Source organism: Orcinus orca, chromosome 18 (genome assembly GCF_937001465.1).
Source record: "Orcinus orca chromosome 18, mOrcOrc1.1, whole genome shotgun sequence".
NCBI classification, from domain to species: domain Eukaryota; kingdom Metazoa; phylum Chordata; class Mammalia; order Artiodactyla; family Delphinidae; genus Orcinus; species Orcinus orca.
In genome coordinates, this window is record NC_064576.1 from 64,703,352 (window position 1) to 64,718,912 (window position 15,561).

Consider the following 15,561-nt stretch of genomic DNA (forward strand, 5'->3'; position numbering starts at 1 on the left):
AGTACTCATTTTTAAACTCACTGACGTTCAGATTTTTTTCTTACAGGGCAAATATTTGCACTTTAACAGACAAAAATGTAGCATAGTTCCTCCACGCCAGCCAGTATCTGGGTCCAGGAAGTCACACCAGGTAGACACTTCACCAGTGACCCTACGTCTCATGGACAGTGGTGCAGAGACTCAGCACAGGCCAGGGCAGCTGTGGCACTGAGGAACACATGAGCAGGGGGCCCTGCTTATACAAGGACATTTTGCTGCCCAAATCTTTTCCTAGCCAGTTCCAGCAGTCTTCAGTTATCCCTTCTTTGGGTCTCTGTGATGGCACTGAAAATGCAAATCTTTCCTGCCAGCGTACAGCAAACTCTAAACTAGCGGCTCTCCCTGAAGGTCATCATTCTCTCACTCACTGGAAGTTCTTTATCAAAACAAACAGCCTGCTCACGTCCCATGGGGTGGGAATGGGGGTGTGAGAGCTCTAGCAGAATCTCCGGCCACGGCAGGTGTGGTTTGAAAACTCTCCAGAAGATTCAAATTGCTCTCCGCCTTCCAGCATTCAGCTTCCTTAATTCTTTAGCATTACCGTAGGTCATCTACTGTATTAGTCACTAAAGGCTGATTAAAGAGGGCTCCTTAGAAAGTAAGTATATCTGGGGGCAAAGGACTGTAGAAGAATCAGGAAAGGTCAGAGCCCTCCTGGAATGTGAGTGTCAAGGATGATATTCAAAATACAGTCACACTTGCCCCCAGAATAAGGCTCAAGTGTTTTTCTTCTGGCGAGGGAAGCTGGAAGGGAGGGCAGAGTTAGGAGGGAGAAATAATTGACAACATCTTTGGAGAGAAGGAAGTGTCTAATCTTCTTGAGATGCAGTCCCAGCACCACCCCATTTAAGCCAGTGCAGAGGACCCCCTTCAGGTGGTTTTCCTGTTTTAACGACAGGCAAGGCGTGACACTGACCATACTGCTGAGGCAGAGTCTGAAGTCCCCCTTTGTTGCCCCAGGCATTGCCCCTTAGTTGCTGGGCCAATACAATTTCTAGTGGCTGTGGACATCGCAGGTACTGTTCACTAGTGTATTTGGCTGTGTGCAACCTTGGAACAGGGACCCCTGGAGAGGTGATCTCTTTCCAGAGTCTTAAATGGGAAATGGTAGGGGGGGGCAAGCTTCCACTTGCTCTTTCTGTGATCCTCACTTACCTAATCACTCCCTCCTTCCCCTCCACCATCTCTCTGTCTGTCTCTCTCTTAACCCCCTTTTCCCACTGTCCTCTGTTACTAGAACAGGGTAAGTTCCCACCCCTTTCTCTTCCTGTCTGGATGTCTCTTACACAAAACTCTGTGATCTAGCCAGCGAAGCCTGGCCTTTAATGTCCTAAAGGGTGAAATAAAGCTACAATTACAGATGTTTATTAGATTTATCCAATGAAATGCACAGGTGTGTGGCCTGAGTTTGGAACAGAATTCAATGGGAGAGAGGCAGGGGCACGTGACACGCATTTTGCTGGTGATGATCTAGCAGCACAGCGTGGTTCTGCAGCCAATAATTTTGGTGGTCACTTCTTCATCTCTGGAGATTTTCAGATACTATATCATGTAAACCAGTATGTAACTGTAATCAGCAAGAACTATGTGTTATATAATATCATCTAATACTCAGTTCATGTTAAAATGTCTCCAATCTTCTTAAAAATATCTTTTAACCTGTAGCTTGCTTGAGTTAAGAATCCTAAGTTCTCACAGAGAGGGCTTTTGTTTCATTGGCCTATTTCACTTAATCTACACGTTCACAGCCCCTGTTTCTTTCTGTGTTTCATTGGCCTCTTAATTTCACTTAATCTACATGTTCACATCCCCTGTTTCTTTCTGTGCCCTTTGTTTGTTGGAGAAACTGGGTTGTTTGTCCTCTAGAATTTCCCCTTTCTGAATTTTGTTGATGTTGTTTAGCATTGTTTCCAGTAAACTGGTTAATTAGATCTGGAAGCGTGATTCCATTCAGGACCAGTTTTTGGCAAGAGCATGTGTAGCCCAGTGTGTCCTCCTGGATCCCATCAGGGCACACTCAGCGTCTGGCTGTTTCACTTGGTGATGCTGACTGAGTCACCAGCTGTTCAGTTCCCCATCGATATTTCTTGGTTTTTTTTCCTTTAATTTAATTTTATTTTTGGCTGCGTTGGGTCTCCGTTGCTGCGCGCCGGCTTTTCTCTAGTTGCGGCGGGCGGGGGCCACTCTTCGTTGTAGTGCGTGGGCTTCTCATTGAGGTGGCTTCTCTTATTGTGGAGCGTGGGCTCTAGGCACGCGGGCTTAAGTAATTGTGGCACACGGGCTCAGTAGTTGTGGCTCGTGGCTGGCGGGCTCTAGAGCACAGGCTCAGTAGATGTGGTGCACAGGCTTAGTTGCTCCGCAGCATGTGGCATCTTCCCGGACCAGGAATCGAACCCATGTCCCCTGCATTGGCAGACGGATTCTTAACCACTGTGCCACCAGGGAAGCCCCCAATTAATATTTCTCATAACATTTTTAGCATCTATTTTGCCCAGTTACAGTATTCTCATTGAGTTGCAAATGGTGTTTTTTCTAGTTCAATCTTTCTCAGATCTTCTCCTGAAAGTCTCTTATAAAGGAGGAACTTCTTTCATTAGCTGTATGGTTATTCAACAAAACCTTGAGAATCTACCATATGCCTGGTCACTCTTAAGAGCAAAAACCAATTTTTTATATTGACCTTACTCCATGGTCCTAACCTGTGCCCTCAAAGTTCCTCATAGTCTAGCCACAAGCTTCCTATCTGTCTCATCCCTTGTCTCTAGCTAAACATCTAATTGATAAGTTGCTCAAAACTCATCAGACAGCTTATAAATTAAGCCTGCCTCTGGGTTCTCTTAGTCCAAACCCAACCCATCCATTAGTCTCAATTCTCCCTTGAAGTCTTCCTCGGTACACCTGCAGACCCCTTCCCTGTCTTCCGTGGCACACACATGTCCTGGTTATTTACTGACATCTCACACCGATGTATTTAGCTGATGCTCATCATATGCTAAGTCTGGCTTCCTCAACTGGACCCTAAGCTCCTTGAGGCCTCTTAGTGGACTCAGTCTTACTCATTTAGCAATAACATATCCCTCCCTGATATGTAAAATTTAGATCACATGAATCTTCTAATTCGGTATAGAATCCATATGGTAGGTTGCCAACATGTGGGATCCAAATGGTGCTGATAAATAACATGAAATATCAGAAAGGAAGGCAGACAATGGAAGGGACCCCTCACAGCCTTTTCTTTTTAATGAGTAATAGGAAGAAATGTAATTGAGTGGAGATTTGAAGATAATGTAGTATTTCATCAGGAGAATTTTTGTGAAAATTTATTTCTTTGAATCCAGACTAATCCAGAGTCCACATTGATCCCAGTGTATATCCCCGGATATTATGCAGTCAATAAAATTATGGTAAATTTCTATAGGCCAGAATGTCTTGGTGTTCTCTAGGATTCTGTCAAAACGGAATCCATTTTCTGATCAAATATCATATAATGCCATTTATCCCCCCTTTGAAATATGTGTGATATACCTAAGAAATAGAATAAAAATTTTCCTTCTGAAGTCAGCTTACAGAATAGTTGAACTAACCCTGTGGCTTTTTCTTTGTCTTTTTATTGAGTTGCTTAAGGAAACAGTAATATCTCTAGACAGATTGTCTCTTCAATAAAAGTCAGGACTGCTTGACTGATGTTGGGAAATCTGGAATCTGGGAAAACATGAGATAAGACTCCAGAGGCTCCATTAACTGGTGTTACAGAGAATCATAAACTCGCTCTCCTTCCTGCAGGGGTGGAACCCTACCTCAGCCTTTGTCTCTGAACCTATGGGCTTGTTAATCCGCCGCAGAAAGGCCGGGCGCTCCAAACGAAGTCCAAGAGAGAGAACACAACTATTAAATATTTCCAGAAGTTGTTTCATCTTTTTTTTTTTTTAATCAGCCAAGATAGAAATTCCTCTGTCAACATAATTTTTGCTTGCTTGTAACTTTGTAGTATCTGTTAGAAAAGGGAGAAATCCCTCCTCAGTGCTCCAGATCACAAAAGAAAAATGTGAATTGGATGACATCCCTGTCAATTATCTTAGGTATGAAAGAGGGAGGCAAGACACCGTTAGAGCAGCGCAGGCCACAGTCCATTTGAGGAGCTTGACTCCGTGTTGATATTTGTCTGTCCCTCCATGTAGTGGCAGGGGCAGGATGGGGCTTATCTCCAATTTGTTTTTGTTTTTGTTTTTTGACCTTTAAGTTAAAGAAGAAAGTCAATTCACTAGCAGATTGTGGGGAAAACAGCAATTCCAGGAAATATGATCAGTAATTAATGTTACTTTGGGTAGAAATTCAAGCTGAATTGAAAATCCCCTATGACTGTTTCTTGGCTATTTGGACATTGTATTCATTGCCTTATAAAAACAACTGATTTATTAATTAGTAAGTTTGGCAAAAGGGCCTCCCCTGTTCACTGGCCAAAAATTCATTCATTTCAGATTTCCTCTGAAACATTAAAAAAGGCCCATTCAGCCACCTGCTACCCCCCGCTCTGCCGCCCCCCCCAACCCCACGTCTTGTTTCTCTGCTCACAACTCCTAGGAACTTCCAGTGGCTGGACTGAGGGCCTGGGGGACTGGACACAACTGGGACAGAAGACTCCTCATTGCTTCTCACAAACTTTGCTTTTCCTTCTTTTACCTTTTGCTGAGGGATTTGAGTGCTGTTTGCGAGGAGGAAAGAAATAGTCTAAAATTTTTATCAGTTTGACTTTGGTTTTGAAGGTCTTTGTGCTTATTGCTGTGATTTGGAGTATAATTAAATATCTTGGGAGTTGAGATGAAAAGATCCTAGTTCTTCTTCTAGAATCTACTTAACTCTGCCCTTACCACAGACTCAAAGAGGACTAATCAATTCCTAGCCATTTATGCCTTTCATATGCAAACCAAACAATTCAGAGCTCCTAACCCCACCGCCTCCTTTATCTGGCCCTCACATCCTGGGCCACACCATCTGCCCTCATCACCCTAGCGCCAGGTACCAGATAATTAGGGACAGCTCAGTGTCCCAGGGCCCAGCAAAATGATTCAAACTAGCAAATCCTAAACCGCTTACCTGCCTCACCCATTCCTTCCCATGGAAACCACGATAAAGGCTCTTGCCTGCACTTTGCCTTTGCTTCTTTTGCCTCCTGATTTTTTTTTAAATTAATTAATTTATTTTTGGCTGTGTTGGGTCTCTGTTGCTGTGCGAGCGGGGGCCATCTCTTGCTGCGGTGCGCGGTCTTCTCACCGCTGTGGCCTCTGTTGTTGCGGAGCACAGGCTCCAGAGCGCAGGCTCAGTAGTTGCGGCACACGGGCCCAGCTGCTCCGCGGCATGTGGGATCCTCCCGGACCAGGGATCGAACCTGTGCCCCCTGCACTGGCAGGCAGATTCCCAACCACTGCTCCACCAGGGAAGTCCCTTGCCTCCTGATGTACGCTGTTGCTCCCCTAGTGCCCTGGTGGTGCATGCAGTGTGCCAGCTCCTCTTGGGATCTGTGAGTATAACTAAGCTATCTTTTCAATGGCAGTTGTCTCTTGACCTGTTGGCCGTGTCGTACCTGAATTATAATAAAACTTAGGTTTAAAAACACCAAGTCATGAGCCTGGGGTCCTCATCTCCACAGAAGGAGGGCTCATCTCCAAGGAGACGAATTAGAGAATTCATCCACGCAGAGCAGACCCCTGTTTTAATGTACAGGAAATGCCCTGGAAAGAATATGCTGTGTAAGTCGTTCCAACAGAAAATCATCCATCTGTAAATTATAAACAAAGCTGCTTTGATTCAGGCCCCTGCCTTTGAGGCCTTCTCTTCTGCCACTTGGGTATCAGCAGTGCCTCTTGATTTAGCCGTCTCTCCAGAATTCAAGCCAAATGGTGGCAGTGCTGTGGAAGGGAGGGGGGTCCTCATCAGAAGTGGCACAACGACGTCAGGCCTCAGCTCTCATGTGTTCTAATGCAGCCTCTGTGTTTCTGACTCTTTGTCTTCTGAACAGTTTCAACTCTGAGGAAGGTCTGGGGAAATGTTCTGACCTTTTTTTGCCTATACCCTTCTCCAAATATTCTTCCCCTGGTGAGTACCCTGCATGCATCTCTGACCTGCCCTAATTTCCTTTGGATATAATGTTATTCTGTCCAGTAACCTCTCTACTACCTTTTGTCACTTTGCAATTAGTCACATTTAAATTTATAGGATGAGATCTTAACATCCTGAAATGCTTTGGGAGCTGTTGGGAATAGGATTTTCAAAGCTTCCTATCAAACTTCCTTTGGGGCAGTTTCCTGGCTTGGGGGGCGGTTAGGGAGGAATCAGTAGAGGGTAGTCTCAGCAGAGCCTGACTCTGCTCCTGGTGACTTTTTTCCTAGTCAGGTCCACTTTGACTAAATCTGGTTTGGGGGCTTCTCCTTTAAATTGGGTGCCTGTGTGCTGGTTGTGACTTTCTAGCAGGGAGATCCTACCTTCCACCGTCAATACTGTGGTGGGGCTGGATCATGAATCTTCCTTTCCTTGGTTCCCTTCCCCAACATCCTGGAGGTCAGGCTTTGTCCCACGCAGTGTGGAAATTTCCCTACCACACACACCTTCTTTTTCTCCTATGGTGAGGACTGATTGAGCCACACATTTCTGTTGCTGATCGCAACATTTTTGCTAAAACGTGACCATTTCTCCCCTGAGCCTTGGAAGTGCCGGAAGAGCTTTGACAGGATTTCTTCCCCCCGTCCCCCCCAACTCCGCCTTCTTTTGTGTATTTTGCCCCTTTGGGGGGATTTGTCTTCAACAGTTATAAGGGGCTGTCTTTGCATTTCCTTCTGGTGTTAAATTAAAATACGAATTAATTTAAAAGTAATAAATGATTAATTTAAAATTAATCAAATGATATTAAAAATAAATCAAGTAATGATTGAGTTAGGTTAACTTTGCATAAAAGTGACTAGTCTCCTTGGCAGTAAAGACACCCGGCAATAGATCAGATCAGTTGATTCATCCTCACCAGTGTAGCCGGGCAGAGTTTCAGAGCTTAGCAAGGTCTTATCACCCTGCTCCCCGGGACAAAATGTTAGTCACCTAAATATATTGTTGCCTCTAACTCTACATTGCCCCTGTCTACAATGGGTAGGCAGACACTAGGACCCAGAGGAGCGCAACATTAGGAGGTAGTGGGAGCACAGATCCCAGGGTGAAAGCCTGGAACCGAGTCTCTAGAACCAGAATGGGAATAACTGCCACTCATTGCAGACCACGGGGATTCTGTGATTTTAGTGTGAATGAAAGTTATAAAATGCACCACTATAACTTGGCCATTTTAACACTTTTATATTTATATGGGCTTTATTTATATTCAACATGTGATGTATTTTGAAGGAAAACAGGTGCAAGTGGTAGCAAGAATTATTTTAGACATGGATTTAAGACTGAATGGCTCCAAATTCTTTGCATAATTGAATTCCCAGGGATAAGCTTCAATATCGTGCAAATACGCAGCACCCTAGTAAACAGATGAAAAAAAACACTAGACCCTGAATGTTTTCGAAGAATTCCCGTGGGAAAATCACAAAGGGTATTAAGTTCTGTGAATAATTCTATTACACAGTTATGTCACTCAGTGGCTAGATAAATATAAATTTGCTGAGTGTTTTTGAGGGCGCTTGGTACAGAAGCAGGCACTTAAAATAATTATAAAACATACAATTCCTTGTCCAGGATAAAGATTTTTTGTATAGACAAATGGGCTTAAAATACCTTGCCAAAAGCTTGAATTCCTGAGGCCACTGAGAAAGATTCTGCTTTGTACTTTTAGGGATCTGCTTAATGTGAGCCCCTACACAAATTTTCTTAGTCTTCCAGTAATTGCCTTTCTGTATTTTAAGTGATTTTTTTAATAATGGACTTGATTTTTAATGTTAGTTTTTAAAGTTTACATTTCTCTTTTCTTTCTTCTTTTTTAAGGTACAACCCTGACATTTCCTATGTTACAGGGCTAAACATCAGAAAAAATAAATATCTGTAGTAGAAATTCACTTAGAGTGTTTAAGGAATCATGTAATCAGCGGAGGCCACGTCTGGGTAGTAGTAGAAGTCTTGTGCATCTGATGATTATAATTTTAAATATCAATACTTCAACGCTGTTAAGATTTTAATAATTTTTTTGCCATTTATTTCATCGCAAAGTATTCAGTCATCCAAAACAACTTCATCTGCGTGATCTTTGACCTTTTATTCTTACTCAATTAAAGTCTTACAGGGATTTTTCTTTTTTACATCTTAAATGTCAATGTTGAACCTCCACTGAGAGAAAAGCAAGGCACAGATTGTCATCACATTATTCAACATGATGCTTTTGATCTTTTGCAGGAAGTTCTTTTTTTCCCTTCATCCAAAAGCCTGAACATTTTCTAAAGAAGGGCTACTGCGAAAACCCTGTGCTCACTTGCCAGCTTTCAGATGAATGAGAATGCTAATGATTTAGTGAAAATGGTAATGGTTTCAAAACTAAAAGGGAAACAATACTGGAAGAACGACAAATCTCAGAGAGAGAAGAAAACAAAGCCCATGAAAGAAAGAAGAAAAGAAAGCAAGAAAGGAAGGAAAAAGGAAAGAAAACAAAGTAAAAGTAGGTGTTGTTGCTACAGCAGTTGTTTTTGATGTTGTTGTATTTGTTCTTTAGCAAAACACAATACTGAAGAAAATGCACACAAATGTCAGGGAAAAGAAAATAAATGCACTTGAAAGATCGGGAAGAAAGCAAAGCTGTTTAAAAGTTTGTAAAGTCAACATTCTCACTTTTCTCCCAATAAAATTAAAAGAGTCTCACATTAGTCTATTTTGTTTTATCAACTTTATTTCTAAAGACAGAATCGGCTTTCTTTCCCTATTTAAAACGTTTCTGTGTAATCTTTCTAGTAAAAACTGTAGGAAAATACCATGTACTTCTGTTTTAAAATCTCTTATCAAAATAAAAATAACTACCAAAATCTCAAAGTATTATGTTCTTAACATCCAAGGATATGGAAACAAAGAGAAATAAACAGTGAGGAATATTTCGAGCCTATGGAAGACATTTTCTAAGAATTCCTGTGTCATTACCATGTAATACTGGGATCAATTCTAGGAGAAAAATCTTAAGGAAACATATTAACCTTTGAATTAATGTCACAGAAACTCCCACCATAGTCTGTTTTTACAAATGACAATTGCGTTGACCTTGAAAATCTTCAAAATGGGCATTTTCGGGTAGAACTATGTTTTTTGTGTCGTTGTTTTCTAGAAATGAGTTGTTTGGCTGTTTTTTTATGCACGTGTGTGTGTGTGTGTGTGTGTGTGTGAGAGAGAGAGAGAGAGAGAGAGAGAGAGAGAGAGAGAGATAACAGTAGTATTTATAGTTTCTGGCCAAATGATACATTTCTAAGCCTTGACAAGTTGGAATGTGGAATCTTTGAGTCCCATTCATTTGCCGTATGGTGAGTGAAGACACCTGTTTTCATCCTTTTATTATTGCTATCATGGCTAGAAAAAAAATGAAAGTTTCAAAGAACCATAATGTGCTTGTTTTCAAATTAATACAATTATGTAAATTTCTAATTTGTAAACCATTTGCATCTTAAAAAAATTTTGTTTTCCTATTAAAGGACTAAGTTGGTTTTTAAGTTGATACTAAATAGATATTTTCAAAGCAGTAGCTGAAATCAGATTTCCAGCTTTTAAAATCTAAATGTCATTACATTTCACTCTGTTGTTACTCTAATTTAATTTCTCAGTTGGGGGCTGCTTTAGCCTTTAGCACTGATTTGTATGAGGAAAGGCTCTCTGTGGGTTTTACACAGTTCTGTTCTCATTTTAAAAATTGACTTTGGAGTTGGTACCTTGGAAAATAATTAGAGGTAAGATGACTTGATAAAGAGGCTCTTTTTTTGCTTCCAGAGCTGAATCCCTTCACAAGAATTGGTCCTCTTGTCACAAATGCTGTGCAGAAGTATGGCAGCAGAATTCCAGCTGACCTGTCCTCATGTTGTTCACACATTGTGATGCTTGTGAAAGAGTGGACTTCAGGAGGTGCTGGTGAGTTACAGAACTAGAAGAAGAGTTTAGGTGTTATATCCCATTCTTGGAATAAAGGGGGTCTGTCTTCCATCAAGAGGAAAAGAATATGCAGGGCCACCTACATCTCTGCAATGTACTTTCTCTGAGTGGGTTTGCAAAGGATGATTCCATTAAATGACTGATTTGAAATCTTTTGTATTAGAGTTGTGTTCAGAATGATCCATAACGTGGGGTTCTTTAGATGGAGAAGAGTAGACTCTACTGCTGGTCCTCTAGAGAGATTTTTAAATTATGGTTCACAGATGCGCCTGGTGTGTTGTTTGTCCAGGAGAGAAACCAATACAAATCTTGATCCCTTTAGTCCAAAGAAAGAGCCACATTCGAGGCAACCTGCCCGAGGGCAGGGAGAGTACCTTGGTTTCCAAGTAATCTCTCAAAGTGGCTAATCCTAGGGGAGCATTTGGTAAACATTAACTGAGGGAATTAACTGAAATAAATAAAACCATTGTTAAAACACACTTAGATGTTTTCATGTGTCATGGTTCATATACCAGTTGAGCCACTAAAGTTTAATATTGTTTTGTGTTTACTATATAATGTCAACAAGACCTTGTTTTCATTGGAGTCAGAAGCTATGAGTATCTAAGGAGCTATTACTGCTTATATCCTGTCCTCTATGGAAGTTATTTTATGTATTTATTCTGATTGTACCAGAATAACTCTCTAAAAACAAAATATTGAAACTAAGGATCTGTTTTACTGCACAACAAAGCATTGTGTTTGATTCTTTTTTCCACTAAAAAGTTTTTGATTAAATGTCTATTAAGTCACATATTCAGTACATAAATATTAAGAAAATGATGCAGAAATCCAAGCTTACACTTAAGAAACTCTGCTTAATTCCCACAGGCTCTCTTTTTTCACTGGGAGGAAAGGAAGGAAGAAGAGAAGAGGGAGAGAAAGAGAGAAGGAGATGGGCAGAGAGGGAGAGATTTTTCTTTGTTAGGAAAGGATGTGTTCTGTACTGTATAAGCACTCCAATTCATCCAAAGTCGTCTCATTAGAACAACTCACTGTAGAGAGAAATTTGGTAAAAAACCAGCCTGGCTCAAAGGCTCAAAATAGACTTCTTGTAATGATGCTTCATTGATAACATATTTAGTCACAGAGACCCCTAAGGCTGTATGACAGTCAGGCTCAGAAGCATCTTAACTACTAACATAACATAAAGTCAACTGAGAGTACTTAGGGTCTAACAGTCTACACACACTGAATCCAATGGTTAAGTAGTAAAAAGTCCACACACTATTTGAAGTTGCTTAAGTCATGCTCATTCCTATACAAGTTACGAGGTAGCCAAAGAAGTAGCTAAGCATCTTACCAGAGGGCAAAGCAAAAGAAAAGGGGATCATTAAGAAAGTATTAATGTTTATTTGATAAGTGATCTCCTGGGTTATACAGTACTTTCTCTTTATATAAGTCCTTTGGGAGACCTTTGAATTGTAGGTGGCATTTGTATATTCCCCAATGGAAGGAGAATACGGTCTACTCTATCCTTTAAAAGACTTTGAATGTCAAATGCAGAGCTGCCCCCAAGAGAGGCAAGTATTGGATACATTTGGCCTCTCTCCCAGCACCAGTGTCGCTTCCCTTTTTCAATCAAGAGATGGTTGGTACTCACAGACACCGAGCTGGAAATGACTGTATGACCTGAGGAGAGGTTAGCCTTCTAAACATCTCCATTCCACCAGGACGTCCAGCTTGGCCAGGTTATAACTAGAAATGAAAGAGGACCCCAGGCAGCACTTGAGGGTTAGTCTTTAGGTCAGGTTCTTTTTCTCCTGACCTTATTGTCGTTTGAAATACATTTACTAGCTTTTGGAAGATTGGTCACTAAACTACTGACATTTTCCCTTTCCGATCGAAAATTCTGCTATTTGATGCAAGCACATTTCTTAGAAAGACAATGAGAAGCTTGCCGAGCAAGCTCACTCAAGTCCTTGGTTTTGAACACTGCAAGCAGTATTACAAGTTATACTTTTAGGTACTGAGATGGGCCACACCGCATCAGTTCACTGAACTGAAGATGCCAGAGAGTGAGGTCTTCTTCTTTGATCAAAGAATATGATCGGGACTTCCCTGGTGGTCCAGTGGATAGGACTTTGCGCTTCCACTGCAGGGGGCACAGGTTCGATTCATGGTGGGAGAACTAAGATCCTGCATGCTGCGTGGCATGGCCAAAAAAAAAAAAAAAGAATATGATCAGGGATGCTGGCCACCTCTAAGATCATCTCTGGAATGACGGTTGAAGGGATTTCCATCGTTTGGACCAGGTGTCTATTAGAAAGCTAATAAAATGTCTTCTGGACAATTTGAGTTTTGGACCTTGCTGTGTGATGCTGTTGTGAGGGTTAAACTCATGTGTCGTTGTTAAAATGTTCTTTTATTCTATAAAGTATAGGTAAGAGGCACTTTGGTTAAACATATTATATTAATAAATACCACTTTCTCCCTTCACCATCAGAATGATATTTGTCCTGATCATTTATGGGTTCAATACTGCAAACATCTAGGCTCAGTTCTTAAAGAACATTGTCTTGTAAATGTGAATCTAACTCTATGGCATTTCTTCATCATCAAAATGTCACCAACCCTCTCCGATGAGCACCAATACCGTATTATCATGCAAGAATTCTATTTCTGACCAGGTACCCGAACAGAGCGGTCACTCTTCAGCAATCTTCTCCAGACTTAAGATATTCTTTGGTTTAATTTAAAATTAAATAAGCAAATGAAACAAGAAGGGTCCGACGAAGATGAGAAGCAATCCAAATTGAAGTGAGTAGGTTACTGTCCCTCTGTCTTTCCTTCCACTCTCTCTCCAGTAGGAAAAAATGTGATGTGTGGGCTGAGCTACCCTCGGTCGTAATTCCATGCTGTCTTCGCCTATTAGAAAACTTGTCACAATAAACAGTGTATTCATCATTCTTCGAGACTACCAATTAAAACCTTTTTAGTAATAAACTGTTATACAATGAATAAACAATGTGATAATTGCACCTTCAAGACATACTAATATAGCAACAATAGACTCCTCTTAAACTTCTGAAGGGGTCTGTTAGCACCGTTGAATAGGTTCATCTCTACTGTGTAGAGAAAATGCCTAAGGTGAGAAGTACATTCCTCACCGTCCGTCTATGGCTCTGTGTACATCTGGATACATACTTGATGCCTTCTGGGCAAGAGGAAAGATGTGGTCTGTGGTCTGAATTTGTCCTTTGATGCCTGAACGAGTGGACAGCATGCAAATCAAAGTTCACTAGTACAGTCAGGTCCTCTGAGCAGCTGTTGACAGAAGCACTGGGTTTCCATTGTCTTTTCCTGCGCACTTGAGGAAAAGGCTGAATTCCACCTGTGGCCGTCAAACCTCTGAGCTGTCGCTGCGGTGGCCCCGCGGGGGCATCATGGGCTCGGTGCTGCCGGAGCCCTTGGGGGTGTCCTTCCTCCTGCCGCTCTTGCCCTGGCGCATCATCACTGCCATGGCAGTGAGGCAGAGTGCGAGGAGTCCCACCGCGACGCCTCCCACCACCGTGACCAGGCTGACCTCAGAGGTGGGACGGTTGAGCTCCCGGGGGAGGACGCCGTCAGGAGGAACCCTCCCCTGGGGGATCTGCTTCCTGCTGCTGCGGTCCAGGGCGATGTGCTGGATGTTTGTTCCTCGGTTGTTTTCAGCCCCGATTTCCCACACCAGCGGGGGTGTGCTCCTGATTTCCCTCTTCTTCCGGCTCTTGGAAGTTGCCTGGGGCTTCCCTTTACTCACCAGAGAGTGGTACTGGTACTCCACGCTTCGTTTGCCAAGGCCTCGATTGGCGTTGTCTTTGGATCTTACTGTGTAGATGGTGTGTATGTACCATTCTCGACCCAGAGAGACCTAGGAAACACGACTCTATTCATCAGAAAATTAAAGCCTATGCCAACCTAAACATTCACGACTCTGCAAGAGAAACTCATGGCACAGATAATAATCATTTAACTTAGTCCGCAGAACTCACATCCGTAATATTTTTACACGTGTAGTACGCGCAAGGCTTTGTGTAAAGCGCTCTATAAAATACGCCGTGCAGCTCTTAAGGGAGCACGTGGTGGTAAATATTTGGTAAGCTATGACTTGTCAGAGCTGCAGAGAACTCCGGATCACACAGTCTAACTTACTCATTTAAAAGATGAGCGAATGACACAGATATAGAGCGTAAACCACTGGTTACCAGTGGGAAGGGAGGGGGGGCAATATAAGGGTACAGGAGTGGGAGTACAAACTATTGGGTGTAAGGCAGGTTCCAGGGATGTACTGTACAACATGGGGAATACAGCCAATATTTTGTAATAACTGTAAATGGAGTGTAACCTTTTAAAAACTACAAAAATTAAATAGTAAAAAATGAGTAAATGAGAATATGTAGCGGTTAAGTGACTTGCCTAAGGTCACTGAACTAGTTAGTATCAGAGGCAGGACTAGAGTCAGACCTTCTGAACCTCAAGACTCTTTCCCAGTATGTCTTGCTGTGTATTTTACACATAAGGTCATAGAAAAGGTCAGTTTTTCTGCTTTTCAGGGTTTGTGAAAAGAAGGCATTTTCTGATGGCTCTTTGAAGCCTTCAGGATTTAGAAGAGGTCAAGTGCCTTCAGAGTTAACATTAAAAACAAAAACGAAACAAAACAAATCATACTTTAACTTAACTTCCTGTTTGAAAAGATTCAGAAGAACAGACATGCTTTCTCAAGCATCCTTCTTTACGAGGAATAAAGATAACATATTTCTCCAGCCCATCCTGTCTGGACAATTTTCAGTAAACATCCTAAAAGATGCACTTGCTCCCCCAAGGATTCACAGTGTGGACACATCTCTAATTTGTCTCATTTGTCTGCTCAGTGTTATGGTCTCCTGGGTCTCTTGCTACCTTCTATCTCTAGGTTAGAACTTTCTATCTTCGTTTATAAAGTATTTAAGAATAGAGATTCCATTACTCAGCCATAAAAAGAAATGAAGTTGAGTTATCTGTAGTGAGGTGGATGGACCTACAGTCTGTCATACAGAGTGAAGTAAGTCAGAAAGAGAAAAATAAATACCATATGCTAACACATATATGTGGAATCTAAAAAAAAAAGAAAAGTTCTGAAGAACCTAGGGGCAAGACAGGAATAAAGACACAGACGTAGAGAATGGACTTGAGGACACGGGGAGGGGGAAGGGTAAGCTGGGACGAAGTGAGAGAGTGGCATGGACATATATACACTACCAAATGTAAAATAGATAGCTAGTGGGAAGCAGCCGCATAGCACAGGGAGATCAGCTCGGTGCTTTGTGACCACCTAGAGGGGCGGGACGGAGGGTGGGAGGGAGACGCAAGAGGGAAGGGATATAGGGATATATGTATATGTATAGCTGATTCACTTTGTTATAA

The 15,561-nt window shown here is 41.9% G+C and overlaps 1 protein-coding gene and 1 long non-coding RNA gene across 3 annotated transcripts in view; one reads left to right on the top strand and one right to left on the bottom strand.

Moving 5' to 3' along the window:
• The first annotated feature begins 6,138 nt into the window (after window positions 1-6,138).
• Window positions 6,139-11,774, top strand: LOC125961986 (uncharacterized). Its single transcript, XR_007473237.1, has 2 exons — window positions 6,139-8,671; window positions 9,979-11,774. It is a non-coding gene; the product is annotated as an uncharacterized LOC125961986 (long non-coding RNA).
• Window positions 8,799-15,561, bottom strand: part of FREM2 (FRAS1 related extracellular matrix 2) — a 161,651-nt gene continuing 154,888 nt past the window's right edge. The window contains exon 24 of one of the 2 annotated variants that reach the window (XM_004282243.3): window positions 8,799-14,029. In XM_004282243.3, coding sequence (XP_004282291.2) covers window positions 13,520-14,029 — 510 coding nt within the window. In that variant the 3' untranslated portion in view covers window positions 8,799-13,519. The remainder of the gene's footprint in view (window positions 14,030-15,561) is intronic. The other variant, XR_007473229.1, reaches the window with a different exon arrangement.